Here is a 27,968-nt window from a genome sequence, read left to right on the forward strand (position 1 = left end):
CTCCCTCTGCAACTGAGTTTGACCCCCCCTGTAATACGAGTCTAGAAAATTCATGCATGTCTTTGTGTGTAAAATGAGCAAATAAAAATAGGGCACACAAAAGGAAGTCCTCAAATTGTGTTGTTTTTTTTTGGGGGGGGGGGCTAGGAGGTTTTTGTGGCGCCCTTCATACCACTTGGTGCCCATGAAATAGCCCTCGGTCTCAAAAAGGTTGGTGAACCCTGGTCTAGAGGGTCTAGATGACCCAACTCCCAATGTTAAAGTGCTTAGGATAGCACAAGTGTTACATGAGATTTTAGTCAAAATTATCCACAAAAAAGTCAGCAAATACTGTGACTATTATGACATTAGGATTTTAAAAATATGGATAAAACAAGAAGGTATTTAAAAATCCAAAACAATCAAAGGTCATGTTTTCAGAAAACTAATTTTATTCTTATCCAGGAATAAGAATCTATTTAAACATCTGTTTCAAGGAAATGGGAGCAGCTGAGCAGTAACATGGCTCCCAGCTCAAAAAAAAAAAAACACACCTCGAGGATGAATGAGACAAAGTGGAAGAGGAAAAAATGCATATTACACAAAAATTCTACTAGAGATTAGGAAAAATGGATTATCTGCTGGAGCCAAAGTCCACAACCTCTTGGGTTTGTTTGCAGATAACGTCCAGAGCTCCCTCATGGACCACCGACGCATCACCGGTCAGCCAGTCCTGCCAGGACATCTGCAGGACCTTGACCCGGTCTGCGCGCCACACACCAGCTGACCTGGAAGCCCTCCGGTTGGTCTTTTTGTTTACTTTACCAGCAATGCTAATCCTTCGTCCTTTCAGCAGTCGCACAGGGGCATCCGCAGACGATGACCGCATGCGTCTGCTCAGCCCGCCGCCTCCTCGTCCCTTTGTCCTCCTTACAGCGCCTGCACACGTCCGGATAACCGCTTTTTTCCTTCTACGGACATTTCTGGTCCTCAGTAGTGCGGCACAAGGACAAAAAGTAAACATCTTTGCTTTTTACTAGAAAAAAAGATTACAGGAATCGTAATAAATCGGTGAAGTCAGAAGCATGAATGAAGTTTGCGTTTTTTTTAAGAGGCCACACATTCATGCCGGAGTGGAAAAGTCAGGAAGAGACCGGCCCTCCGTGTGGAAAACATCTTCCCAGCTTCCAGTTTGAGGGATTCATGGCAGCAGGTGGAGAGGAAAGCAAACGAGGAGCCTCTCACTCCATCACACAGGAAGAACGGAAAGTCTGACGTGTGCTTTGAGCAAAGGCAGATGTTCCACATAGCTGCAGCTCAATCCACCTGAGATTTATTGGGATGTGCTGGAGGTGAAGGATGAGGCAGACAGCAGCTTGGCTGGACTTGGGGCTGCGAGCGTGACCCAAGTTTCCTACTTGCCTGAAGAGACGGCGCTGCAGAATCTTCAGGAATGTTGTCCCAGAAAAATGGAATTTTTTTTTAGGATGTGAAGGAGGTTCTCGTTACTTCAGGGTAACAATGGATCTCAGGAGGAGCCGTTTTCCCTCTTCTGGGTTGGGACATGAACTTGGAATAGTGAGAAGAAGTCACAGCATGATGATAAAGGCAGCTGCTCTCCACCAGGTTTACACACGGAGCGTTAGACGACTGCCGTTCCAGAACATGATGCAAAAAATAAAAAATGTCCACCGTTTTATCCGCCGTCCCCATAAACCACTTTTCCACAGGAAGCTGGTTTTGCCCAAACAGTCAGGTGTGGGAGCTGGCCCTCAGAGACAATGAACTTGTTCATGTGTGGAAAACCAAAAACCACATTCCTACTCAATAAATTCCTCTGCAGCTCAGGTTCTATTTACAAACCGGACGGTTCGACATTTTTATTTGCCATGGATTTCTAGGAAGTTTGGCGCAAACTAAAAATCCAATCCTAGATTCTGTTCAGAACACAGAAAAAAAAAAAAAAACTAAAATCCCATTTTACTAAGAAAAACTCTTGCAGAAAGCAAATCCCTCACAGTAAACCCGTCCATACCGAAGCACTTTAAAATGAAGCTGCTTTGTGAGATTAAACCTACATTTGACCTTTGGTCCTGAAAGCAGGCTGATCTGAATGGATGATCAATGTTCAGGCAAACAAAAACTCACACCTCTGTAACATGTATAGTTTTTTTATTGAATAGACTGAGAATTTTACATTAGAAGATTATAAAACAAAGCTAGAGTGACAGAGGAAAATCCAGAACAGAAGGGGGGCGGGGCTTGGAGGCTGATACAGATGCTGAAAGGAAACCAAAGTGTTGGATCCTCCATCTTCTGATACCTAAAGAGAAGAAAAAGTCTGTAAAAAAAACACAAAATCAAAAGACATTCAATTCCCGCTCTGAACATTTTTGTTCCATTTGCGTTGGTCTTAAATACATTTGCCTTTTCTACTCAATCAGCGTAAGGTTTCTGCCTTCAGGCTCTCAATTCTATATAATGGAGAAAAACCATCATTGACAGAAGAAATGTGGACAAATGTTTTTCTGAATACTTTCTTGCTGAGCAATGCTCCCCTCATATCAGCTGGGAGCATCCCTCCGTGAGCCCGGCTGCTCCTGCTGTTTGTGTTGGACCTAGGCAGCCATGCACGTAATGAGATGGATGAGGTGTCGACGACCAAAATTAAGGCCTCGGCGTTCACCGCGTCTACCCCCCGCCCCCCGAGACTGAAGAGGTGTGTGACGGACGAAACGCTGCACAGGCCGACTACAGGGCGTCAGTTTGGGAGCTGCAGACGGCAGAAGCTGCTCTGATGATGGACTGTTTGCTCTGAACTCACAGAAGTCAAAGTGTTTCCAGAGTTCCCGTCGCTCTAACTTCATGACTTGCTGACATGAACTTCACTGCTGCAGGTATTTGGAATAATTGATGGGATTCTGGTTTTGTTTTTGTATTACAGACAAATCTAAGAAAAGTGGGAGGAGTTTCTGTGGGCTGACCTTTGCTGAAGGAGTGTTTCTACTCATCGATGTACTCAAACGGCTCCGGAGGCTCCGGCTCCTGCTCTTCCTCTTCTATTTTGGGCCCATGTGCCGAAACTGGTTCCACCAGCTCTTCTTCCTCCTCACTGGTGTCCTTTAGGATGATGATCCCACCAGTGTGCAGCTGGAGAAGAACAGGATCAATTAGACACGGTGAGAAAAAGAAAGACCAGGATTTCTGTGAAATGTGATGCTTGTGACGAAGCAGAAACGGCTCTTTGACAGCTGGGGTTTCAGTAAATCAATAAGTGTCCCGACAGTGAGCAGACTTCCACACTAGTCAAAAACAGGCCCTTAAATCAAAAACAAACCCATAAAAGGAAACTCAACTTTAGACAAACGACAGCAGCTTTCTAGCGCTCGACTGAGATGGCCGTACGATGTCAGACTGAGCACTCTAACAGGACCCAAATTCAAACATTGCCTCCTTTTTATGGGGCAGGGCGGGTGCTAGTGGAGGACAGCGTGGCGTCCTGCACAGAACTGTACACATTACCAGCAGAGCTCTCTGTTCAGGCCCACTGGGACGATCTGGGCCAGAAAAAGAAAAGACTTCCACCAACGTGAACCCTTTAGGAAGAAACCGACCAACTTCCTTCTACTGGGTTTTTAGTCTTCCCTTTTGAAGGCCTTTTCAGTGAAGGTGAACAGTTGCAGGCCGGATCAAAGCTGTGGGTTCTGTGTGGGCCTCATCTCACTGGATCGTACCGGTTTGAAGGGCTGGTAGCGGCAGGCCTCCGGCATGGTGAGGACTTTGAGCTGAGCTGGCATCGCTCTGGCCGGGTTCTCCATGAGCTGGAAGTTGGGCTCTGCCTCTTTTTTCTTCTCCTTCTCCTTGTCTTCATCTTTCTTTTCTTTTTCAGTTTCTTGGACTTCCTGTGAAGAAGAACAGAAAGCTGAACTTTTCTGCATCCACATTTCTAAACCTTGACAAAAAAAAAAAAAAAAAAAAAACTATTGTCAGAACAAATTTCCATCTTTTGCAGGATTCTCCTTCTGGTAATAATACTGACTCGTGCTAGTAAATGCTTGAGTTTAAGATGAGTCAAAATGTTTGGTGAAAGATTTGCTGTCTGCTTCTTAAGCAAAAGGAAAAAGCAGAGTGGAGAGTGAGCTGCCATCTCTCAGCGCCCAGCTGGGACAGAAAAACACTTACGGACTGACAGAGTCTGTTGGAAAAGCCGGATGTGTGCGAGTGCACAGATGAAGAAACACGTGGAACAAAAGCAGGCCAGAAACTCAATCATGACAATACCCCAATAACATTCAGCTTAGCGCCGTCTGTGCTTGATTGTCAGAAGATCCTAAGTTAAGCCATCAAAGCTGTTCTGCAGCCAGCAGAGTGTAAAGACACTTTCAGGTTTCCACACTGCAGCTGCTTTTGGCTGCAGCCTCAGAAAAGTACATTTCTGTGTGTTGTGAGGGTCATGGAGTGTGTGCTGGTTCACGTCCCTCCACAACAACAATAAATACACTGAGAATAAAATTCTCAAAAGAAGCTTTTAATTTGAAAAGACCACCCACAGAAGGTCAGACCGTTGTTTTTTCCATTAAATCTTTAAGTTTCAGAAGAAGAAGCTGCTTACTTCAAGCTTTTTGTGCTTATTTAAATACACAAAAACAAATGCATTAAAAAATGAAAGGAGTGAAAAGAAGGTTGGAGGTTGAGGGCTTTTTCCACTCACCACTTCCATCCTCTCCTCCTCCTTCTCCTTCTTCTCCTTCTCCTTTTTCTTGGCTTTGGCTGTGATGGAGAGAACGGCGGTGGATACCTGCCATGTCGAGACACGTTTCAACAATGTAAGTTAATACTGTCGACATTTGGGCCTTCTGCTTACATGAACTGTATGTAAAAGACAGTCAACCACAACATAAACAACTTGTATTTTGTTCTTCAGGAGTGGGGAAAGTGAAGCAGCTGAGAAAAAGGCTAAAATAATAAATAGCACCAGCCAGAAAGCGGGTTGAAATGATTCACAAATCAATTTAATGAGGATTTTCTCTGAGAAAGAGGCTAAACACATGTTAGCTCTCACCTTCTCCTTCTCTTTCTCCTTGGGGACCTCCAGAGCAGGAGGGTAGGCGAAGGTGGACGGCTTACAGTTGGAGCGGTACTGCACCTTTGGCATCTAAACAGAAAGTGGGACATGGCTGTTCAGAAGCTCCCTGGGACCTGAAAATACTAGTGATCATGAAAAGCCCTTAAATCGTGAGCAGAAACCTTAGAAATCCACTTTGAGAACTCCTTTCCTCTCACAGCCACAGACTCCTCCTCATGGAGTTGTGACGAGCCGCTTTGTCAGCTCTTTATAGACAAATGTAAAAGAAGATCTCCAGCTACGGCTGCAGCGGTGCAGGCTTTATGTTTGGTGTATTCTTTAAGTTACGACTCTCTGCTGAAACTGCATGATTTAAGGGACAACGACCAGGAGAACGCTGAAGATTAGAAGCAGGAATATCATCCTAAAGCTTCAACTACACCTTCACTTCTTCAGTTAAGACGATGTAAAGATTCATTTGTAAGACTGTAAAAGGTCAACTGCATTCAGATCAAAGCCCAGCTAATGTTAGTTTAAGGTTAATGCTTTGTTCATGCCGCACTTCCAATGGAAGGTCTTTGTAAACGCACGTATATGCGTGTTTCAGGCTCGCGTTCAAAACTCATCACAAATTTTTGAAGCTCTACGTACTAAACAGCAGCCATTGAAGGTTAAAGCGGTTGAACTTTGACCAATCAGGGACTCAGATTTGGTAGTGACGTATGGGTATCATTCCAATTGTTTGAAGATTTGTCAGGGAAGAGAAATAAATGACTGATTAATGATTTGACACCAAGTCTTTCGAATATCAGAATAGAGCTGTAAAATAAAAGGCCTGAAGCAGGATTCATGAGATTTGCACCTACAGTATGGTGTGGACACTGTGTGCTAAAAGCGCGTTCAGGAACATGTGTTCAGTGTGTTTTGAACACATCCCCGGTGTGAACTTAGCATAACATTAGCTGGGGGTGTTGATCCCACAGCTACACATTTTTGTCACTAAAATATTGACTGGTCGTTTCCTTTTACTCAAACTGTTTTTTTTATACCTTTAAAAAATGTCTGTTTGCCTTGGGGAAAGCTAAAGACCTTTCAGTACCTTCAGGTCCTTGTTGAGGCCGATTATAGCCGTCGGTGTGAAGGACAGTGAGAGGAAGTGGGAGAGGGGGAACCAGAACCAGAACTGGGTGAAGACCAGCAGGCCAACCACAGATGGCATGTGAGTATGCCCGGTTCTGGACTGCAGAGAGATGGTCACGTTTCTTCCACCTGGAGGGCAGACAGGAAGTGAACAAACAGAAACATCAGAAAACAGCTTGGAGCTTGAACAAAGCACCAAGAAACCAACAGCTTTTGACTAAAGAGGCCTCTTTTAGTTTGAAGAAAAACTAAAAAGCTCAGCTTTTCCAAGGAAACGAGGGTGTGGGGGTCAGGACATTCACCACCCTAGGTATACTGACTTCAGTCTGAGCTGATATTTTTAAGGCGGGATTTGAAAAGACAATGAAGGGAGACCGTCCCACCCAGCAGCACATTGTTTCTCTTTGAATGTGCATGTCAGCTCTCATTTATCATGGAGTTCTGGATCAGACACGACTTCATCAGGACATGAATCAACCAAAACGCATCATTTCCCAGCTGCACCATAGTCGCAGATGACATTGAACCTAGTTTATAAAAACATATTTAAAATCTGGATTTACGTGTCCAGTTTGATTTGCCTGAACTGGATATAAATCAATTCTGCAAACAGTAGCATTTCAGTTAATGATTTTAAAGAGTGTAATCATTTTGTTGTGTATCACATTGTCCACGTTTTCTTTTATTATAAACCGAATGTATTAGCTTGGGCGTCCCAAATTCTATTCAAACCTTTCAGATTGTATTTATACACTAATAATTAGGAATACACATCAAAACAAAAAGGATTTTTTTTTTACTTGTGAAGAAAACTTCTAAAAAGGTCTGCATGAAGTGACATTTAGAAAATGTGGTTATTTATGGTGTCGGGGGGGGGGGGCATTCGTGCGTCTGTGCTGATTAACGGGGGTCAAAGTTGCAGCAGAGAGAAAATGTTCTCCACCCGGCTTCCTGGAACTGAGGACAGGACAGAAAGCAGATTCATGAGGCATCTCTACAAAGGTGAAACAAAACAAAAAAAGAAAAGAAACACACACCCAAGGAAAAGCTGCAAGGGAGTAGCTCCAACTAAAGAGGAATTCAGTCCAAACAATCCAATCTAAATCATCAGCTGTCTTCTTGATTTGGATCCACTTTGATCTGAGAAGGGTCCCGACTTCATCACGGGAGCCTCATCTCCACAGCTAAATCAGAGCTTAAAGCCTCCACGTCCTTCAAATTAGCCGCCGGGCCGAGTGACTAAAGAGCAGCCGACTGACGGAAAGTCTTTTAAATACTTAGAGAGGTTGAGTGCTCTTGACCCGCCACCCCCACCTTTCCCGCTGTTTTTGCCAACTCAAAGCATGGTGGTGGGCCAATTTTCATTCCAAGGAGTTGTCAGGATAGCTGCGATCCCTCTGAGGTGTAGCGTGACTATAACAACAACCAGCTTGCGTGCTCAAACAGAAAACACCGGAATTTAAAAGAAACCCACCGAAGAAAAGATGTGAATAAGAAAGAAAAGACGAGGATGAAGAGAGAGAAAGAGCAGAGACAGATATTTCCTGTGTAATGAGCAGCGGTGGTCATGGAACTGGGCTCTAATCGCTTCCGCCAGTCAAATGAAACACAATTACCGTGCACCTCTAACACTCCTAACGCCCTGCAAGAACCAGGCTAGTTACGCATTCGTACAGAGGGAGTTTGAGAATGTCTGACACATAACTAAAAACCTTCAGCGTCATGCCTAATAACCCGTAAAGACGCAGATGACCACCAAACAGTGGAGTTTCAAAACAGACCAACCGTGGGGTTTGTACAGGGTCACCTTAGAATAAAGCAAATCTGGGAATCCAGAGTAAACAGATTCAGACAAAAGACAAAAAACGACCACATACATCTCACAGAAAGCTTTCAAGAAAAGTCTTAACGCAAATTATTGGGTTGTTTTTTTGTATGAAAAAACAAAAACAGTGATGGAGACCGCAGTATAAACTTTTTTTCATGACATCTTTGTTGTTAACAGGTGTTTAAAAAGTCTCTGAACTTTTGATATTCATATGAATCTAAGAGCTTAGTTATTCATTAATTGCATATGTGGCCAAAAAAGAAAACAAACATTTGAAAACCGTTAATATCCTCTGCTGATGATTTTGTTTATTTTTTATTAGCTGAATCATTTCTCTAGATATCATGACAGGACCACCTAACAGGAAACAATGGCCAAGATACACAGGATCTGGATATTTGCTTTCTTATTCAGAGGCTTAGAGACATTGATAATTATCAATAAATAATAAAAAAAAAAACTAATGGATCACCAAAAGGGAGTAGAGGACAAAAAGAAAATGTAGACAAAAACTAAAAAAAAGACATCATAAAAGGTTATGTTCTCCAGAAGCAGGAACCAAGAAAGGTTTTTTTCCATGTAAACACGGGGCAGCAACCCAAAGTGTTTCTGCACACGTGTGAATGTACAGTTTGTGTGCATTAAGTGGGAAAGCCTAGCTCGGCCTGGGAGGGTGTGCAGCTCTCTTGGACCTCACACACATTCACACACACCGCTTGTTTGAGTCCACAAACAGCCACGCAGACACACAAACATAGAGACAAACAGTAATCACCAGGAGGCCAACAGGCCATGTTGTGGAGAGCAGAGCGGCGCTGAGGTAGGACCGCCAGGCGCTAATGCACCTTAGCATGATCTGTTCCAGAGACTGAGTTCACGGGTGGTCAACCTAAGGAGGTCTATCTGTGTTTGCATGAGTGTAAAGGCGATCCACTTAGGGTGCAGACATGTACACACAAAAACCACAAACCCACATAACATTTAGAGGAGTTCACTTCAATTACAGAGTAATTCAGAAATACAGATCTCCTCATACTCCACTGAGGAGCGGGGGTCACATGGGCCGTGCAGGACCACATACCCGCTCTATCTGGTGCTCTGTGACAGACAGGGTAAACCCAGCGTTGCCCTTTTCGGAGACTGACCTGCATCCAGAATTCCCTGGGCCAGGATGGCGCCAAACTTGGCCATGACATCATCATGTTTGTCGTTGATCACTTTCGAATACAGTTGCCTGAACTGGTTGACCTATAAATGAACACGAGCCGTTTAGATATACCGTAAAATAAGCAAGTACTGGATGATCTGCTGACAGAAACTAACAACACAAAAGCCCCAACATGGCAATGATTCTGGGGTGTGTGTGTGTGTGTGTGTGTGTGTGTGTGTGTGTGTGTGTGTGTGTGTGTGGGTGTGTGTGTGTGTGTGTGTGTGTGCACTAAGCAGTTCCTCGGTTCATTAGGGTAAAGTCCAACACCTCCCACACCGTTTGGTGTAGAAGAAAAAAAACAAAACATATACACTATTACATAACAACTTGAGCTTTAAAGGCAATTGCTGGGCAGATTGAAATGCTTCTGTTTGTTTTTTTGACTACCTGTGTCAAACTATGAAGTTCTGTGAGTGAAAGCATGCAGGTTCGACTGATCTAGGCCCAAGTGGACAACTTCCATGACAAAAACGTTCTACCTTTACAAGTCTTATTCTCTTTTAGAAACGTCTCGTGATCCTTCTCATATCTTAATCAGAACATTGTGATTTGAGAGGCATCAGGAATCATTAAACATTCACTGAAGCATGTTGGTATTTAGCACAGAACCAGACGGGGAACATGACAACATTGTTCTGAGCTCAATGCTTTGTTATATAAAGTCTGGATCGCATCAAAAAAAAAATCCTCTACTTTTTCATGGAATCTACAGGAAAGTCTTTGATCCACGATGATGACCGCACAATGCACTCACCTTGGGACAGGTGACTTCAGTCTGTTGGATCATGATGAGCGCTGAGGCAATGAGGGCACCCTGCCTCACATAATTCACCGGATCGTTGGTCATGGGCTCCAACAAATTGATTGCTTCCTGCACAGCAAACAAATAAAAGCAAAGTTAAAAAATTCATCTAAATTTAGTCCTTTGTCCAGAAACTGTAGGAAGCTAGAAATATATTCAAAGTTGTGTGAACTTCAGAAACGCCAGATTGAATGCTGGATTATTCATTCAAACACATTGGAAAGTATTCCTGCAGAAACACAAAAACAAAGATCCCTGATTTTACAGATTCTGTCTCCTTTTGGTGCTTTGCACTGCAACCATGTGGCATTTATGTGCTTTTAGAATGAACAGCTGCTGCTCTATTTACCAAGTATCTTTTTAGGTAATGTTTATTGTGATAATGGAGTCTGGGTAATTGAGTTTTTTTTTATTTGGTTTAACCTTAAAAATATAAGCTTCGTACAATATTTTCAGTTCAACTAGGAATTTGTTGTAATTTAAATATTTAATCAAAAATTAGTTTTATTTCCTTTAAAAAAAAATTCATTTATTAATTAAAAAACTATTTTATTAACATTTTGCAAAGAATTCTTGGATTATTTTTTTTTTTGTAAAATGCACATTTTACAAAAAAATATCTCATTTCTGTGACAAGTCAAGGTGGGAGTGTCTTGTAACTGTGTCAGAATGTAAAAGTCAATGAAAACAAAGGTTGTTTTTCTTTTCAAATCAGGAGATGACTGATGATGCACTTCTGTCTGGTTAAATACAGGAAAAGAAATTATCAACAGAGGCGAACAGAGCTCACAAATTAATTACATTACTGTCATCCATATCTGGTTGCCGCTGACAACAGAGTTAACAATCGCCATCTTCCCATGATTACAGTGAAAGGAGGAGAGATTAAAGGAGGACCACCTCCTGGTCTTTTCTGTCTTGGCTCATCTCTGCTGCTCTGATTTGAGCAGAGCTGGAAAGAGCCGACAGGTTCAGAGGGAAGTGTCATCTGTGATAGAAGAGTGATAACGGCGGAGGGAAAAGGCAGCAGGTCTCCAGGATAAGTTAAAGTGTAAAGAAAGTGTTGATAAAACCACATCCCTTCTACAATGGGCTCGAGGGGGGGGCGCAAATGAGGGTAAGAAAATGCTGGTTCAAAAGCCTTTCTGGGGTTTTCCGTCAACTTTCTGCCCAAAAGTGAAAAGACCTTTAACCTGGTGTTAATTCAAGATGTCTAAAATCTGTCTGGAACATTGTGTAAATAAAGCTCTCACTCTGAAACAAAGCAGAGAACGTCTAACCTCAACATCATTTCCATTTAAATGCACATTTATAAAAAGGTATCAGATGACAGGTTTGTGAAACAAACATTTCATTTCCACAAAAATGTGTTTGGGAAAATTGCTTCCATTCAGTGAGCTGGGCTGAGATGACTTTTTTAATGTTATTATGGAGCAAATATTAGGGCAAAAGTGCCAGAATAATGAGGAGGATCAGTGAAGGTAAACAGAGTGCGGTCCTGCTCCACATCTCTTTTCACATCATCATTGTCACTGAGGGACGGCTGTCCTGAGAAAACCAAGCAATGCAGCACTGGAACTATCTAGCTGAAATATAAACGTTAGTGGGAAAGAGTTCAGATTACAATGGTTCAAAAACTGTGGCTGGGACTTTGTCGTGTGACACTCAAGAGCCAACTTGACTGAGATAACACTGGAACTGACAGCACTCTTGATTTCTGCCCCTACACACTAATATTTAGACTTCACTGGGCTCGAATGCAAACACAACAACTCTGACCAGTTTCTAAGAAAACCTACACTGAACTGTTAGATTTCAAGGTCCCTGTGCCTCCATAGGTTTATAATTAAGGCAAATGTGTGTTCATGAAGAATTAAAAAAAATAAATAAATAGAAAATATTTGACAATCTGCAAGGGGTAAAAAGAAGGTTTTGGGGTTTATTTAAAAGGTAATAGGGTTAAAGCTACATTTGTTCTCTAAAAATGACCCAAAAATGTCAAATAGAGCTTCTGATAATTAATTTAGAACCAACAACCTTCTTCTACAGCCCTAAATTAAACTTGATCCAAGAGATAAATGCAACAATGTAAAAATATGTCTTGAAAACCGTTACACTTAGAAAAAAAGCCTTACCTTGTTGCCAGTTCCTGCACAGCAGATTCCCAGAGCCATGGCAGCTCCACAGCGCACGTGAGGGTTGTAGCTCTCGGACAGCAGAGACACCACACTGGGACACTGCTCCGGGGTCCTGGAGAGACACGAAGAAAATAATCAGAACTGGAAAATAAAAACACACCTGTTACTCATGCTGATAAGCTCTGTTTTCATTAAGGGAGCAATTGGTGTAAGCCAAAATCTTATATATTAAAAAAAAAAAGACTTTAAACATCTGATCATGACAAAACTACTTCAGGACAAAAGTAGATTTAACCTTTTTCCCTTTCTGCATTTAGATGAAAGAACAAAGAAGTCAAAGCTTTGCTTGTGAAAACACTCCATACAAATAAATGAATTCAAAGTAGAAACAAACACACAGCATGTAGTAGAAAAAATATACATAAGAAGCAAAACATTAGTGATGATAAAAAAAAATGCATAATATTAATACTGATGCATGGATGCAATAAAATAAAATACTAGTATTATTTTGTAGCCATTACGACAAAAATGGAGCTCAGTTTTTCCTTTAAAAAGCAATAGTGTTGGGGCTCCATGTTATGCATTTTAATTACAATTTTGAAAATACAAAAACATTTTTGAGCTTAAGTCCAAAATCTTTGGTCGGATGATCTGGCGGTAGTGCCAATAAAACAAGATTCTGGAAAAAAGAAATTGGACGAGGATTGTGTTCAAATGTACAAGTATAACAAAAATCAGATGTCAAAATTGTGTAGATGGACGTCACGTCATCCATACAGGACAACGTCCACATTCACCACAAGTTTTTGTAGACCAGCAAAGATAAATACTCTTTACTTCTGTCCGTAAAATCTTCCAGCTCAGATCCTCGCTTCTTTATAAATAGAAAAAAGTAAAGCAACAATCGCACAAAAGGGTTCTCCCCATGAACCATTTCTACCTCACCCATAGTGTCTGGTTTCAAATGGGGGAGAGAACAGAGAGTGACAAATGTAAACAGTGGGGTGGCTGTGTTGAAGGAAATTACCTCCCTGAACTGCTGGCATGTGGCCAGCGAGAAGACATTCATCTGTTTTGTATAGAGCCTGACTCACTGGTAGGACAGAGGGGAGGGAGTTGAGGAAAGAGTGAGACAGCGAATGAGACAGGAGAGAGTGAGGTGGAGCGGGCTGTGAAGAAGAAGCAGTGATTAGGAATGGGAGCGAGCTGGAGGCGCCACAACATCTGAAAGTTTTAAACCTGTGATTGCAGCAAATGATGTGAAGCAAAGACTCCAGTTAGTTCCGACACGAGGAACCAGAGCGCAGTGCACGTGGACTCCACCATCTAAAGAGATCTGAATGCAGCTACTGCACAACGCTTAAGAGAATCGGGGTGCGAGCAAAGAATAGAGGATGTGGAGTAAATAATTAAATACAAAAAGTGCAAAAAGATTGAAACGGACCGAGCTGTTATCGTATTCACCCCAAGACTGTAAACATCAAGGAAAAAATCTTAAAAACAAAGACAATTGAGAGGCCCGACACACAAGAAGGTAAGAATTTGTTTTAATAAAGCTTTTTTTTTTTTTTTACTTTAAGCTAAGTTCTTGATGTTAATAAAACAAACAGGTAAGAAGTTATCATTGTTCCTTTAACAGACCTTTTCCTAATGAATGGATAAAAGCTCCAGCTGCATGGAAAATAAGCGACGTGCTGTGGAAGTACCACTCTGGCTGGGATTATTTTAGCATTGGACGGCTTTATTTTTGACCCTTTCAAACGGTGAATCTTCAACCAATTGTGAGCTATTCATTTTGGTCTGTGGACAGTGCAAAGGAAGATGCATCTTGTGCTCAAACCTTGAGCCATCCCACTACACTCTGCACCCTTGCCTGTGGGACCCTGTGACCATGCTGACCGCCTGTCCATCACCACAACAATCAGAGCCCCAAACCTCGCTCAGGCCCGCTGGAATTTCAACAGCAACATGTCTCAGCCAGTCGTGGCACAACTCAACACTAACAGCTCACGAGCGGCTGAAGCGCCTGAGATTCAGCTGAAATGGGCCGCCCTGCTCATCATCATGGTCATCATCCCCACTATCGGAGGAAACATCTTAGTCATTCTTGCAGTGTCACTTGAAAGGAAGCTGCAAAATGCCACCAACTACTTTTTGATGTCACTAGCTGTAGCTGATCTGCTGGTGGGACTCTTAGTGATGCCGATCGCCCTGGTCACGGTGCTCTACAGTAAGTAAAGTCTGGGACTTTAAGCCCTGACAAATGAAATGCTAAAACATATGCAGTAAAATAGATATCAGCCGCTATTTCAGATATTAGTTGCCATGATTAAGATAAACACCAACAAACCTGATGCAATGGATAAAAAAAACAACAGTTACATAAGTGATTTCTGCAAAAAAAAACATTTCATATGTTTGCATAAAAAATATCATTAAGGAAGCTTTCTAATTTAATAATTCTATGGAGCACAGGTAAAATAAAATGTTGTCAAACACAAAAATAGAGGTAAATGCTAATAGCTTTTGAGTTGTAGTAGATATAATCAAGGCCAAACGAATTACCATTAATTGAATGTAACAAGGTAGTGGACCTTAATTGCTCTGGTAATGGAGCAGCAGCTGCACAGCTTGCACTGGGCTCATGTCTTGGGACTTATAATAAATGTCGACAAAAATGCAAACAAACAAACAAACAGAAGACTTTTGTTAGCTCTTGTAGTTGTGCTGTGTATAAACACAGGGATTCAAGTTTGTTTCATCTTTGGAACGGTTGATTTATTACAACTACACTTCTCTGTGACAGCGAAGCCATCATTCTCCATTCATTTAATTAGAGGAAAATGAGCCCGATCATTATGAGGTCTCTAACAACAGGCGCACAGGGGTGAAGGATAGTGTATTGCAAACTCATTTGTAGTCATGCCTCCTTCACTTTTTAATGGTTTTCACAAGAACCGCATGAAATACTAAAGCTGTGGCAAAGTTTTGTCATCACAACAAATCTGTTTAAAATTAGGCTGAGAAATCACAGTTATGTAGAGCAAAATTATTTGTTATAAATCAACCTAAAGTATCTTACACAGACTTTTTTGTCAATTTTTATACAATCTACCAATTTTTTAATAGACCCTCCTTTCATGGAGTAATAGGGCTTATAGGAACAGATTAAATCTGTTCTGGTGCTCGTATTAAACTTACACAGATGTCATTATTAAACGGTTAACAGAGATGAAACTAAAAGGACCTTTGTAAACACACAGAGTAAATTATCAGGAGGTGAAACAGCACAGAGTACATGAGTTACAACACAGACGGGAGCAGGAGCAAAGGCAGCGCCTCATCCCTTAACTGAAGGACTTCAGACACTCCCAACCATACACACGAGGACAAAGTATGACCAGATTTCAGCCAAATATATGCCGCTTGTGTGAAGCTATGTGAGACAAACATAAAAAAATGACATGATACATTTAAATTTAAAAATAAAAGTGTCCTTCTATGCAAGTCAGTAAAATTTTTGACATCCTCCCTCATGCTGCTCGTCTGGTATCACCATTCAGGCCTTTGTAACTCAATGTGCTGCAGGATCCAGTTAACGCTGGCTATCCAGGATGCTGTTAACTTATTGACCCACCTCCCTGTAGTCCTGCAGTCATCTTTAGGTTTTGATAGTAATTACCAAAGATGATAGTCATGTCCCTTGACAGGAATTTGAAAAAAAAAACTGCCTTTATCACTTGTGCTCTATGGTAAAAAAAAAATTCCCAATAATATTCTTGGTTAAACGTTTCTATTTTTTGATTACAACATTTAACAAAAACTGCTTTGTTCACATTAAAATGTTAAACGTTTCGCAAAGTAGTGCAGCAAAGTAGGACTAGTGTAGCAAAGTAGGACTAGTGCAGCAAAGTAGTACTAGTGCAGCAAAGTAGTGCAGCAAAGTAGTACTAGTGCAGCAAAGTAGTACTAGTGCAGCAAAGTAGTGCAGCAAAGTAGGACTAGTGCAGCAAAGTAGTACTAGTGCAGCAAAGTAGTACTAGTGCAGCAAAGTAGTGCAGCAAAGTAGTACTAGTGCAGCAAAGTAGTACTAGTGCAGCAAAGTAGTGCAGCAAAGAAATACTAGTGCAGCAAGGTGCACTAGTGCAATAACCTTTCCTTATGCTGTTTGCAGTAACTGAATATTAGCGATCCCTTAAAAAGAACCTGTTCCTTTTCTGTCACTGCCTTGGTAATGCTGAAAACAACCTTTATGTCTTTAACAAAAACATTCAAGGAGGCAAAAAACCTCCATAATAACATTTTCAGGCATAAAAACATTCACTTTTTTTCATTTACTACACACAGAAACTTTCATTTATTCAACACTTAAAATATGTACAAACCATAAATGTTTTTTTTTGCTCTTTGATTGACTGGGCAGCCACAGGTATAAAAAAGCTGAGGAAACTTGAGGACTGCATCATTGGGATCCCTTTAACTCATTTCTTTCACTTCCCAAACTAGCCAACATGAAGATGCTTTTCTCACCATCAGCAGATCTGCATTAAGCATCAAATCTGTTTATAAGAAGGTTCTGCACTAATCCAAACTCATCTACAAATTTGACCAGGTTCTATGGGAATTCATTTTAAATATACACAAACGGCTGTGCTTACATGGCCTGTTAGAAGTTACACAACTAATACAATAACCTCCATTTTACTAATGACACCTAATGGAAAGAACTTCTGCTCATGAGTCCCATTTTTATGCAAAACTATTCTATTTGCCACTGACTGGTTTTTGCAGTTAACCAGATAAGCTGCACATTGGCAGGAATAACAGAGGAAAATATCTTTCCACACTTGTAAACCAAAGGATTTCTGTACTTAAAAAAATCTTAGATATCAGCTGGTCCCTAAAGATGCTTTACCTTCATACGATTATGTAAAGAAACAGTTTCTAAGCTCCAACAATTAGAGCCTTTTTAGCATTTCATGAAACAAACTTTTACAATTTCTGAAGAATAAAATGACATGCATTACATTGTTAAACCTTAGAGCTAAAAAAAAAAAAAGATCTTATTTGCAATTTTCAAAGTAATTATTCCTAAAAAATGTATTCTTCTAAACTGTGAAAGATTACATAAATGTTGTGGTAATTTAAAACACTGACAATTTAAGTTGAACAAATTTAAATGTAATGGCACTAAAAAATAAATGAGATTATTCAAAAACCATGCAAATTTATTCTATAACCTATAAAATAAAATAAAAAAATTTAAAGAAATTATATTTAGTGTAAGGTTGAGTTTTTACTTAACTTTGCATACAAGTCATCTTTTAGAAAACAGATCCAGAAGGTTTCTCTCGAGACCAAACTCAATTGTTTGTTGAATAATCTTCACAGAAACATTAAAACTGTGGCTCAGAAGATAAAGGGAAGGGAAAAAATAGTATGTTGAAAGCCTATGAAAAGAGGACGGGGGAGAGAGGCAACAACAGAGTAGTATTTTATGAAATATTTCCAGCCACAGCCTTTTGCAATGTTAATAGATGGGAGACAAAAGCCAGATTTCTTGCCAGTTTTAAGCCTGAGACTCAAAAATAAACATTACTGTTGAGGATCGTCTCAGCCACAATCTACATAAAGAGCTTCTAGTTCCATAAACAGTCAGTGAACCCTCTTGTTTCCAGTAAAGTCATTCCTCACAGAGATAAACAAACACCAATCTTTTGCACGACTGCTACTTCTAATCTCCTGCCATTCTGCTATACTTAAGATCAAGTTCTCTGACATATAAATCACCTTTACAAACTCAAACTGAAGAAGTTACCACTATAAGATTTGTTGACCGATTTCCGTCTCATCTTCTCTGCAGACTCTGGATGGCCTCTTCCGGATTTCCTTTGTCCCATTTGGCTTTTCCTTGACGTGCTTTTTTCTACAGCGTCCATCATGCATCTATGTGCCATCTCTCTAGATCGTTATATAGCCATCAAGAAGCCAATCCAACACAGCCAGTACAAATCCAGAGCCAAAGCAATTGTCAAGATTGCATTGGTGTGGCTTATATCCATTTGTAAGCATCAACTAAGAATTCTACAACTAAGTTCTGAATATTTTATTAAATGTTTTTGGTTTTCTAACGCGAAAGCACACAAATATAGTTTTCCTACTGATCACCTGTTTTCGTCACATTTCAGGTATTGCAATTCCCATTCCAATAAAGGGGCTTACAAACTACCATCCTTCCAACAACATCACTTTCAACAGCAACCACACCTGCCTGCTGAAGACGGACACCTTTCGGGACTTTATTATATTCGGTTCCCTAGCAGCGTTTTTCATCCCACTCATGATCATGATGGTCATCTACTTACTTACTGTGCAGGTGTTGCGTAAAAAGGTGTATTTGCTCAAGTCAAAAGTGACTCAGCGCTTTAACTCCCAGATAGTCTCCTCAGTTTTCCAAAGGGAAGCAGCTACACCACCACTTCAAATGGAACCAATGGACATGCTGGATACCAAACTTCCAAGGATGCAGGACAAACTGAACGAAGGGATGGGGACCCCCCCTACAGAGGATGAACTGTCTTTTCGGAGAATGTCCACAATGGGAAAGAAATCAATGCAGACTCTGAGCAATGAGCAGCGGGCTTCAAAGGTGCTCGGCATCGTCTTCCTGTTGTTTGTAGTCATGTGGTGCCCATTTTTTATTACAAACATCACATCTGCTTTGTGCACTAGTTGTAGCGCGAGCATCGTTTCTCGCCTTATGGAGATCTTTGTTTGGGTGGGTTATGTGTCTTCAGGTATCAACCCGCTGGTCTACACACTTTTCAACAAAACCTTCAGGGAAGCATTTACCCGTTACATCACCTGCAATTACAGCAACAGCGCAAGCAGCAGGACAGGGCCACATCTAGCAGCACCACAGGGAGACTGGAAATTAACAGGGATTTCATTCAAATCTTCCATGACGGAGAACTCGAAACTGCTGGTGAAACAGGGAATGAAGAACGGCATTGGAGCCATGGGCTGCCAAAGTCCACTAAGGTGTCGCCACACGCCTGTGAAATCAGCTAGCTGTGTTATGTTAGACACATTACTGCTGACAGAAAATGAGAATTCTAAGGAGGAAGAACACATAAGTTGTGTATAACGATTAGAAATTTGGAGAACTTGACGTGTATCAGATTAATGGTGCAAATTTAATATCCAAAGCCGAAATATCTCCTCACTTAAAATAAAGATGATGCCAACCCTGAAGGCAATAATGTGAATCACCGGCATGACAGATCACACAAAAAGACAAAAATGTCAGATGCTATGAGGAAATAACTTAAAGACTGGTCAAAGAAAAACTGTCATGCGAGCTTTTCTTTAATCCCCAAAAAAACTCAAGCTGCCAGACACGATTATTTGAAAAATCTGTTGTACATAAAATATGCTCTTCTGATATTTGAAACTTTACCTGCCTGTATGCTGTAAACCATCTCAGACCACATGCTCCTATTAACTAAATCTTTTAAGCAAAATAAAAAATAAAATCTTGCACTTTTGAAATGATATTTCTTCCGTCAGCTGGATTGTATAAAAATATTTTTGGGTTCATCAGCGTGGAGTTTTGACATGTTCTAAGAGATAGAAGAGGAAAACAACCTCAACATGCATATTGTTGATGTTTTTAAATACTTTAAAATCGAAGAAAAGATTCAAGTAAGTTTTTAAAATCCAGTGTAACATAGCTAGTGGTAATATTATTGTGATATGGGCTCATAATCAAATGGTGGCACAGGCAGAAATAAGAGGGTAAAAAAAGACAGAAAAGGATTAAAAAATCTCTTGTTTTAGTTGGTTACAATTTGTATGGACTTACATTTTACACATTAAATTTGAACAAATTAAAAAAAGGAAACATCACATCTGAGGAGGGTTATACAAGCTCAGAGTACAGTATGTCATTACTGTATTTTGGTTTGAAGCCATTCAGTCCTAAATATATTTTGGGATCAACGGTGAAGAATGACAAAAAGTTTGAGATAAAAATTTGGTGGATGTCCAATTTTTATGTCGATGTGCATGAGCGGGAAACGTAAGGGGTTATTCCTGAAGCCATGAGCACTGGAAAGTGTAGACAAACTGTATTGCTCTGGTTCACGAGTCTTTCTAAACAAAGAAGATTTACATAGAGTTTATCCAGCAGCCAATTGATCAAACGGCCCATCAAAGCCTTTTTTGGTTTAAACATGTACACCCTGGTATGGTGTAATGGCTGAGCTGTTCATGAAGCAGAGCTCAGATCTATGATGAGTAAAGTCACATTAAAAGGGATAATACTTAAAAATAAAAAAAAGGATGGGAAAAAGAAAAAAAGATTGTAAAAATTATGCAAAAAACGTTTTTAAGAAAAGATATTTCCTTCCAACAGAAAAACCCTGGAGGTTGTGAATATCATTGCATTTATAGTGATACTTTTTTTTCTTTGTAAAGTCACAGTTTATACTCTGCTGATTTATGCAAGATGAGTGTAAAGACTGATGACCAAACTGGTAGCAAAAGTGAACTAATCAGAACAAATCCTTCAGTATTAAATCTAGGATACCTAATAACCTTGAATACATCTATGTCAACCTTTTGCACAATATTTGTACAAAATTAGATTAAGCATGATGAGTATAATGAATGGATTTTTTTGTGTGTTTTTTCTGGGATGACCTAAGGTGGCTCCTACCTGAACAAAATGAAGCCAATGGACTCCACAGCAGCTCTTCGGACATCATCATTGACGTCACTTACCTTTAAAAAAAAAAAGCAGGCAGACAAATGAGAAAAGATTGCTCTATGGCACATATGTCAAACTCAAGGCCCGGGGGCCAAATGTGGCCCTCCATGTCATTTTATGTGGCCCCCGAGAGAATAAAAGTTTTTGATTTCTTAAAATAAAAAATAAAAATTGGTGTGTATTTATATATATATATATAGGGGGAATCTGCCTTGAAATATCAGATTGGGCAACTATACATTAGGACTTAAATACTGTCCATATAACCTAACCTGACAGAATCAAATTTAAAAGGATTTATGATAGAGTAACAAGCAAACATATGTTTTCTATGCAACTGTAATTGTCACTTTCAAAAGTTATAATAAATAAATAAATTAGTTGTTTAACATTAAGGAGTAGTTACATGTATGTTTCATTACATTTAGTTACATGTATAAGTTATATCCGGCCCTTTGAGGACAGCTGCTATACTGGTGGCCCTCGGTGGAAATGAGTTTGACACCCCTGCTCTATGGCCTCCTGACACTGATGACATCGTATGTTTTAGATGCTAAAGGAATGGCATCCTCAAAAACAGTCTCTCCAATTTAGTTTTGCACACAGTGCCACCTACAGGGCAACAGGTAAACACATTCAACAGAAAACAAAGTTACTGGAAGAGATGTGCTTTTACTATTACTTAGCTTGTCTGAAAAGAAATAATAAATGGTAAACTCAAAGAAAGGAATCTAACTTTGAAACATTTTTTCATAAATGTCAGGAAGAAATGTACAAAAAACTATTTTATGACAGAACTTTTTTTTCCAAGAGTTAAAAAAGTTCAAATAAACGATGAAAGCAATTGTAATTCAACAACAAAACAAGAATTATTAAATAGGAGGGCATATTTATCCTGCTGGCATTGCCAGCAGGATAAATATGCCCTCCTCATCCTCCAATTGATTATACTCTACAGAAGGGTAAAAGGAAACACTCACAGCGACATGGAGCAGACGTCGGATGGCCTTGTTGTTCCCAGAGCCGCAGTAAGCCATCCCAACAGTGTACATACCAGATCGCCTCAGAATGGGGTCCTATGAAATACAGTGAAAGAAAGCAGCGCTTTGAGATGGTGTGTCTGGATTCACAGCAAAGATCAACACAGGCTGAGTCATTTCCCACGTCTCGCTCTTAAAGAATAAATCCTGGCACCCAGAACAGAGAAGCAAGCTCAAGTTTGACATGGTATAAACACAACTTGCTTTTGTAAGAATACTGAGAGCACTTAATACATAAAACATTTTCACATTACAACTGTAAGCATAATGAGGATTTTCTTTTTTTGGTGGATATCAACTAAGCTATTTTTTTTAAATAGTAAAAACATTTAAGCACTTTTCCTACTGAAGACTAAAACAATTTTGCGTTTATACTGTCACAATATGACAATCTGTAGCTTGCAATAACAGTGATTCTTCTTCCACTTTCGGCTTCTCCCATCAGGGGTCGCCACAGCGAACAAGTCGCATGGTAAATTTGGCAATGTTTTACGCCGGATGCCCTTCCTGACGCAACCTTCTCAAACCGGGCTTGGGACCGGCACAGGGGTAGAGAAGGGAAAGTTGCAATAACAGTGATTAATAATGTAAATTAAAAATGCATTACTGCATTTTGTTTCCAAATTTCTTTTTGTTTATACCTTATCTCTACAGAGACTTTCAATTAGAGCATCCGCCTCTTCCATCCGTGCATACATGACCATGGCAATTCCCACAGCCAGGCCACGCAAGATTTTCTCATGTTGGGTCTCCTGAGCATAGCCCACCATGTCCTCGATTGCCTGAGCTGATTTGGAACCAAGCATCACCAAACCCAGAGCCAAACCTGCAGCCTCACCTGGAATAAAACATCACTAAATGTCACATATTTGTTTTAATATTCTTGTGCAAAAAATGAAAGAGAAATAGAAAGTCATTTCTTTCGAGCAGATTTTAACAAATTGAGAAAGAATTATTTAAATGCAGACCGGTGACAGCATCGTCCTGGTAAAGGTTTGACTTGAGCAGGTCATAGACATCCTGCCTGGCTGTGCCAAGGGCAGCCAAACCCAGACCAAGGGCACCACCATGGCGAACAATCTGTGACAGAAAACCAAACCATCAAGAAAAGCAGCAGTGTGTTTAGCAAAAGAGATATTTAAAAGTTAGACAGTCTCAGATAAACCACCTTATGACATTCCTTCTAAATTGGGCTGTAGAGAACTTTATTTTGTAAACCTGGCCTTTTTATTATGGGAGCCTTAGAGAAATTTCTCCGCAGTGGCCAGTGCAATGTAGACGCTTGGCAAAAAGAAGAGAAAGATTCTCACGTCATTGCTTGCATTCTTGAGCTGGCTTAGCAGGTAATCAATGATGTCTCCACCATGATTGGCATGAATAAGTCCCAGAGCATAAAGGCCTCCTCCTTCTTGGTATGCAGAGCCGGGTGATGTGTCTTTGGGCAGATATGTGGCCATCAACTGGAGCGCCTCTTTTTCGTGGCCCTGTAGGAAAGCACAAGAAACAATGGATATAAAACAATGTAAAGAAAACTGACTAGTTTCAGGATTGTTTTGCAGAGAAATAAAAACAACTTTACCTTATGGATGACACCAAGACTTGCTGTAGCTGTAAATTTTGCCCAATTGGTGGCTCTGGCTAGCCATTCTAAGTTCTCTCTGTAAAATCAATTAAAAGAAAACAATTCCCTTTTCTCTCTCTCTTTTTTTTAATTTGTAAGAATCCTTCTGTCTCCATTGTTACCTGAGGAACTGGTCACTTGTAGTCCCTGAGTGCATAAAAGAATTGGCTATGACCGTGGCTGTGTGACACACAGAATTCCGGACTGCGTCCTGAATGGAACAAAAAAACGGGAAGAAGAAAGAAATCTCTTTAGAATTACAAAGCCCTCTGGGTAATTGATGGATCTCCATTTGTAGCAACTTTGACTACCTTTGTGTTTTTTAGAATCATTAGATCTGTGTTGTTATTTCGAATTAAGAACTGCAAGTGCAGCTCAATAGCCATCTCCCCGCTAAGAATCTTGATCATCTTGGCATTCTGGTCTTTAGGTTCATCCTTCTGCATATAATTCAAACAAGCAAGAAAAATACAACAATCAACAAATATTTATCAAATAAATGCATCATAGGTACAATATAAAAAGTTACTCGTCGTTAAATGTATACCATTTCTGCTGGCTTTCCTGCAGGAGAGCTGCCAGCCTTTTCATCAGTCTCCATTGCCTCACTATTAAAAGAAAAATAAAAGCTCCTTTATGTCATCCTGGTAAACCAATATAGTGAACATTGGTTAGGCTTAGGGCAATTTTTTTATTTACATTTAAGAGTAAGGAGTTTTTTTTCATTTGGTAATGTATTATTTGATATAGTGAATAGCTTTTATTGTCACATGTACAGCTTTTACACTGACATACGATAGCGTGCAGTTAAAAGTACTAAAGTCTTTTTTTTTTTTTACATAAAGCGGTATTAATATCCATCCTGGTTTTTCATCATTAATAAATAACTCAAATCAATTCAAATATGGAGAGGAACTGGTAGTTAATTGTTTTTCTATCCAGTCATACCTGTCTTTGTCTGCGGTTGGAACAGTGCCTGTGTTTGTAGAGCCGGGAACAGCAGGGATCGGTGTTCCAACTGTGTGCAAGTTCTGAATCACAGATGAAAGGAACTGCTGGCTGGCGCTCTCATAGAGGTCAAAGCAGATCTGATACGCCATTAGCAGGTTGTCGTCTTTAACCAGTTTCTCAAGGATGTCACTAACAGCTTGAGGGTCATCCAGGAAGATCAAGCACTTTGATAGAAAAAGACAAAAGTCTAAGTGTAAAATAACGCTTTAACCTTAATTTATCAATGACCTGTTTATAATGACTGGGTTTTGTTTACAATCATGTCTCTTCATAACTAGGAAATTACAATAAAATGTATGTAAGATAGTTCCAAATAATTCAATGTAGTAAGTAATTATTTACTCCAGGCCCATTTTTAAATAATTATTTCATCAAAATGTTATAGAAAGGAAATAAATAATAAAACCTGAAAAGATATAACAAAAAACGAAAGAAAGACACTTTTAAAAGTGTTGCAGTTACCTGGCAGACATTAATGAAATCAGGCTTTTCCAAGTTCATATAGAGTTTCACCAAAACCCTCAGCACTTCGTTGCGGAACTTTTTGTTTTGCATCAGGGACATGCACACCTTCAGACTGTAAGCAAGAAGGCCACTGACGTCATTCTGCATTTTGGGAGAAGAAATGTATGAAAAAAGAGACATGACACCAGAAAACCATTAAAAACAAGTTATTGAAATCCTAAAATGTTGTGAACTTCTTAAAATGTACATATTAAAAATTCACTGGCATTAAGGAAAAAATAATAGCCATTATTTAAGCAGTTGTAAGTAACTGTCATACCTTTAGAGATTTAGGAAATTCGGATAAAAATTACAATCAAGACAGAAGGCATTTTTGGTCTTTAAATAAAATTTGAAATGATTATTTTAAATGTACTACTTTTCATATACAACATGACCACAGAAGATGCTGACCGATTCCAAAATGGTTTTCTCAAAGATGTCAAGACGTCTAGTTTCCAAGGCAATTCCAATGGCCTGCTTGTACTTATGATCATCAAGACAACGCAAGAACATCTTGTTGACAATCCCCTCGAGGCGGGGGTCGATGCTCTTCTTCTCCTCATCTTCTGGGAGCTCTGCATTCTCCACCCGCAGCTTGGTGTAATGATCGATGCATTTGGCTGCAGAATACAAAGAATGGACCATAGCTTTTAAAATCTTTTCTAAAAAAAGATATCAGCACTGCACCCTCCATTCAAATTTGGGGCAACATTAAAGCATAAGCTTGGACCATTTTTTTGAGTAGATCCATTTAATTCATAACTTCACATACACTTACCAATAATAGTTTCCACATATTCCGAGTCATCTGTGACACTGAAGAGATCTCCAGCACCAAGAGCATAATTCAAGGATTCCTCAAATGCTCCAAGGTGGTAGAAAACCTTTGAGGCCACCAGGGCAGCAAATGCTCTGCTCCGAAAAGTCTCATCTTCATACAGAACTTCGCTGTAAACCGAAAGGAATTGGTAAAAAAAAGACTGAAAAGGAGTACTTGAGAAGCATATTTAACAAATATTTACATATTTAATATTCAATACATGATCTGAGACTTTATGAGCTTTCGATTTTTAATTAAAACTACAAGTCGTGCTTTTCTATGCTTGATTTTTGCCTAGCTGTGTTTCAGTGGAGTCCTGATTCTCTGGAATATAACTTAAGACATATGTACAGCATACATAATAATTAAAGAAATGATAAAACTAGGACAGTAGAGCTTACATTTTATCAACAGATCCTGAAATCTCAGCCCAGAAGTCATTTACAATGGAGTCCAGCTTTTGAAGAGCAAACTCCTGCCAATGAAATGGAATGTTACTTACACACTCATTAACACAATTTAACATACTGAACACATTTTTATTTCACATTCCACTCTTCAGTTGCTCAATAGATTTGCCTTTAAAAGAAAGTCCAGAAAAATAAAGCTAAAACACTAAGATTGTTTAAAGCCCATTCATTCAATATAACTCTTCATTGCAGATGTTCACATCTGTAACTGAGTACTTTTTTGGTTATTATTTATGTAAAGCACTTTGAGGTGTTCTGTATGAGGAAAAGTGCAATATAAATGTAACTCAATTTGAATTTATTTAAAATGGGAAAATCTTATTTTACAAAAGAAGTTGCATTTTTTTTCTTTTGACTTCTCCTTACAGGGCTAACTACAGTAAATCTTGTGCCTCTATTCAATGCTTTTCTCATGTCCACGGCATCCCATGGGCCTCCTCTAACCCTCATTTGTTTCATCTGCATGTAATTCAAAATACTTTTGCATACTTAAAGATTCAATGATCTTTTTTTTTAATTGTCATTGAATTCTCTACAACGAAATTTCCAATGGCACTGAGTCACACTACAACACTAAAGCTCCACCATCGTATATATAGATTTTTTTTTACCTTGAGTTGGGGGTCCTCTTCATCAAGGAGTGAAATTATTCCAGCTTTAAAAAACGGGAAAATTATTGTTTTATAACTTGTATCCGTACTTTAACATTTTTTTCCCCAAAAAATATTTGGGAATGTAAGAAGACCATTCAGAACATTTAAGTTAACCCAAACAAGACTTTATTCAATATCAAAAGAACAATATTATAATTTATAATAGGGTATTTGCGTACAGCCTTACGCTGTTATGAACGTTTAACGGTGTGTAATGCAAATAAATTACAAACAAATGTACCAACTTGATAACTGCTGAGAACATTGTAAATAACGTAAATGTGCTTTTAAAAATTATTTCACTCAAGAATTTAATTATCGAAGCTAGCAAGGTTGTGGTAATGCAGTAGATCATGGCACTTAGCCTAGTCATAATATACAGTATGATTTGTTAAAACATCTAACAACTGGAGAATGGCTGTCAATACGGGTTTTGTGTAGTTTAAGCAAGGTAAAACGGAGTAAAATATCAGTTTTCATATGTTAACGGCTGGTTAGGGTTGTTACCGCTGTGTGTGACTCAGCTAATTCAATGGCAGCTAGCTTAAGTTGCGGGTATCAAATACAGACTTTCGTGACTTACCCGCCGAAGTTATCATGACTGGTTCTTTAATCGCACCTTAAGAATGCCTGTTTAAATTTGGAATTGGGTACGTTTCTCTGAAACTAATGGTAGAAAATACTTATTGTATGTTAAGAAGAACCAAACCAGTAACTCTGCTTTTTGTCCGTCTCTCAAGGACCTTAACCGTAGCTGGCCTACGCGCGCCTGTATGACACAGTAGAAATATTTACAAAATTATTCGTATCATTAAATTTTAATTAACCTTTGGTAGTTTTTATTCAATTTTAAGAATTTTCAAAATAAAATAAAATAAAAATTTACTGAGAGAAAAACATATTTGAATGCC

At 39.5% G+C, this 27,968-nt stretch overlaps 2 protein-coding genes across 3 annotated transcripts; one reads left to right on the plus strand and one right to left on the minus strand.

Moving 5' to 3' along the window:
• Nucleotides 1-2,134: 2,134 nt before the first annotated feature.
• Nucleotides 2,135-27,846, minus strand: psmd1 (proteasome 26S subunit, non-ATPase 1). Of its 2 annotated transcripts, none has more exons than XM_004067894.4 (25): nucleotides 27,641-27,846; nucleotides 27,016-27,059; nucleotides 26,336-26,409; nucleotides 25,893-26,062; nucleotides 25,526-25,734; nucleotides 25,070-25,213; nucleotides 24,545-24,771; nucleotides 24,144-24,204; nucleotides 23,908-24,036; nucleotides 23,719-23,807; nucleotides 23,555-23,633; nucleotides 23,286-23,459; nucleotides 22,944-23,055; nucleotides 22,617-22,813; nucleotides 21,916-22,011; nucleotides 20,885-20,949; nucleotides 12,160-12,274; nucleotides 9,977-10,093; nucleotides 9,158-9,260; nucleotides 6,144-6,313; nucleotides 5,042-5,134; nucleotides 4,691-4,777; nucleotides 3,714-3,881; nucleotides 2,964-3,129; nucleotides 2,135-2,302 (listed from the first exon to the last, which is right to left on the minus strand). In XM_004067894.4, exons 1-24 carry the CDS (start codon nucleotides 27,654-27,656, stop codon nucleotides 2,983-2,985), a joined length of 2,886 nt encoding a protein of 961 aa, XP_004067942.2. In that variant the 5' UTR covers nucleotides 27,657-27,846; the 3' UTR covers nucleotides 2,135-2,302; nucleotides 2,964-2,982. The 2 variants fall into 2 exon arrangements, with proteins under 2 accessions (XP_004067942.2, XP_023809989.1); XM_023954221.2 differs by having other exon boundaries at nucleotides 2,135-2,320.
• On the plus strand, nucleotides 13,258-19,707 carry htr2b (5-hydroxytryptamine (serotonin) receptor 2B, G protein-coupled). Its single transcript, XM_011473985.4, has 4 exons — nucleotides 13,258-13,699; nucleotides 13,805-14,395; nucleotides 18,029-18,229; nucleotides 18,354-19,707. The coding sequence occupies exons 2-4, from the start codon at nucleotides 14,134-14,136 to the stop codon at nucleotides 19,310-19,312; spliced, it is 1,422 nt and encodes a 473-aa protein (XP_011472287.1). The 5' UTR covers nucleotides 13,258-13,699; nucleotides 13,805-14,133; the 3' UTR covers nucleotides 19,313-19,707.
• Nucleotides 27,847-27,968: the final 122 nt, after the last annotated feature.

Source organism: Oryzias latipes, chromosome 4 (assembly GCF_053564925.1).
Source record: "Oryzias latipes strain Hd-rR chromosome 4, Olatipes_Hd-rR_3.1".
NCBI classification, from domain to species: Eukaryota; Metazoa; Chordata; class Actinopteri; order Beloniformes; family Adrianichthyidae; genus Oryzias; species Oryzias latipes.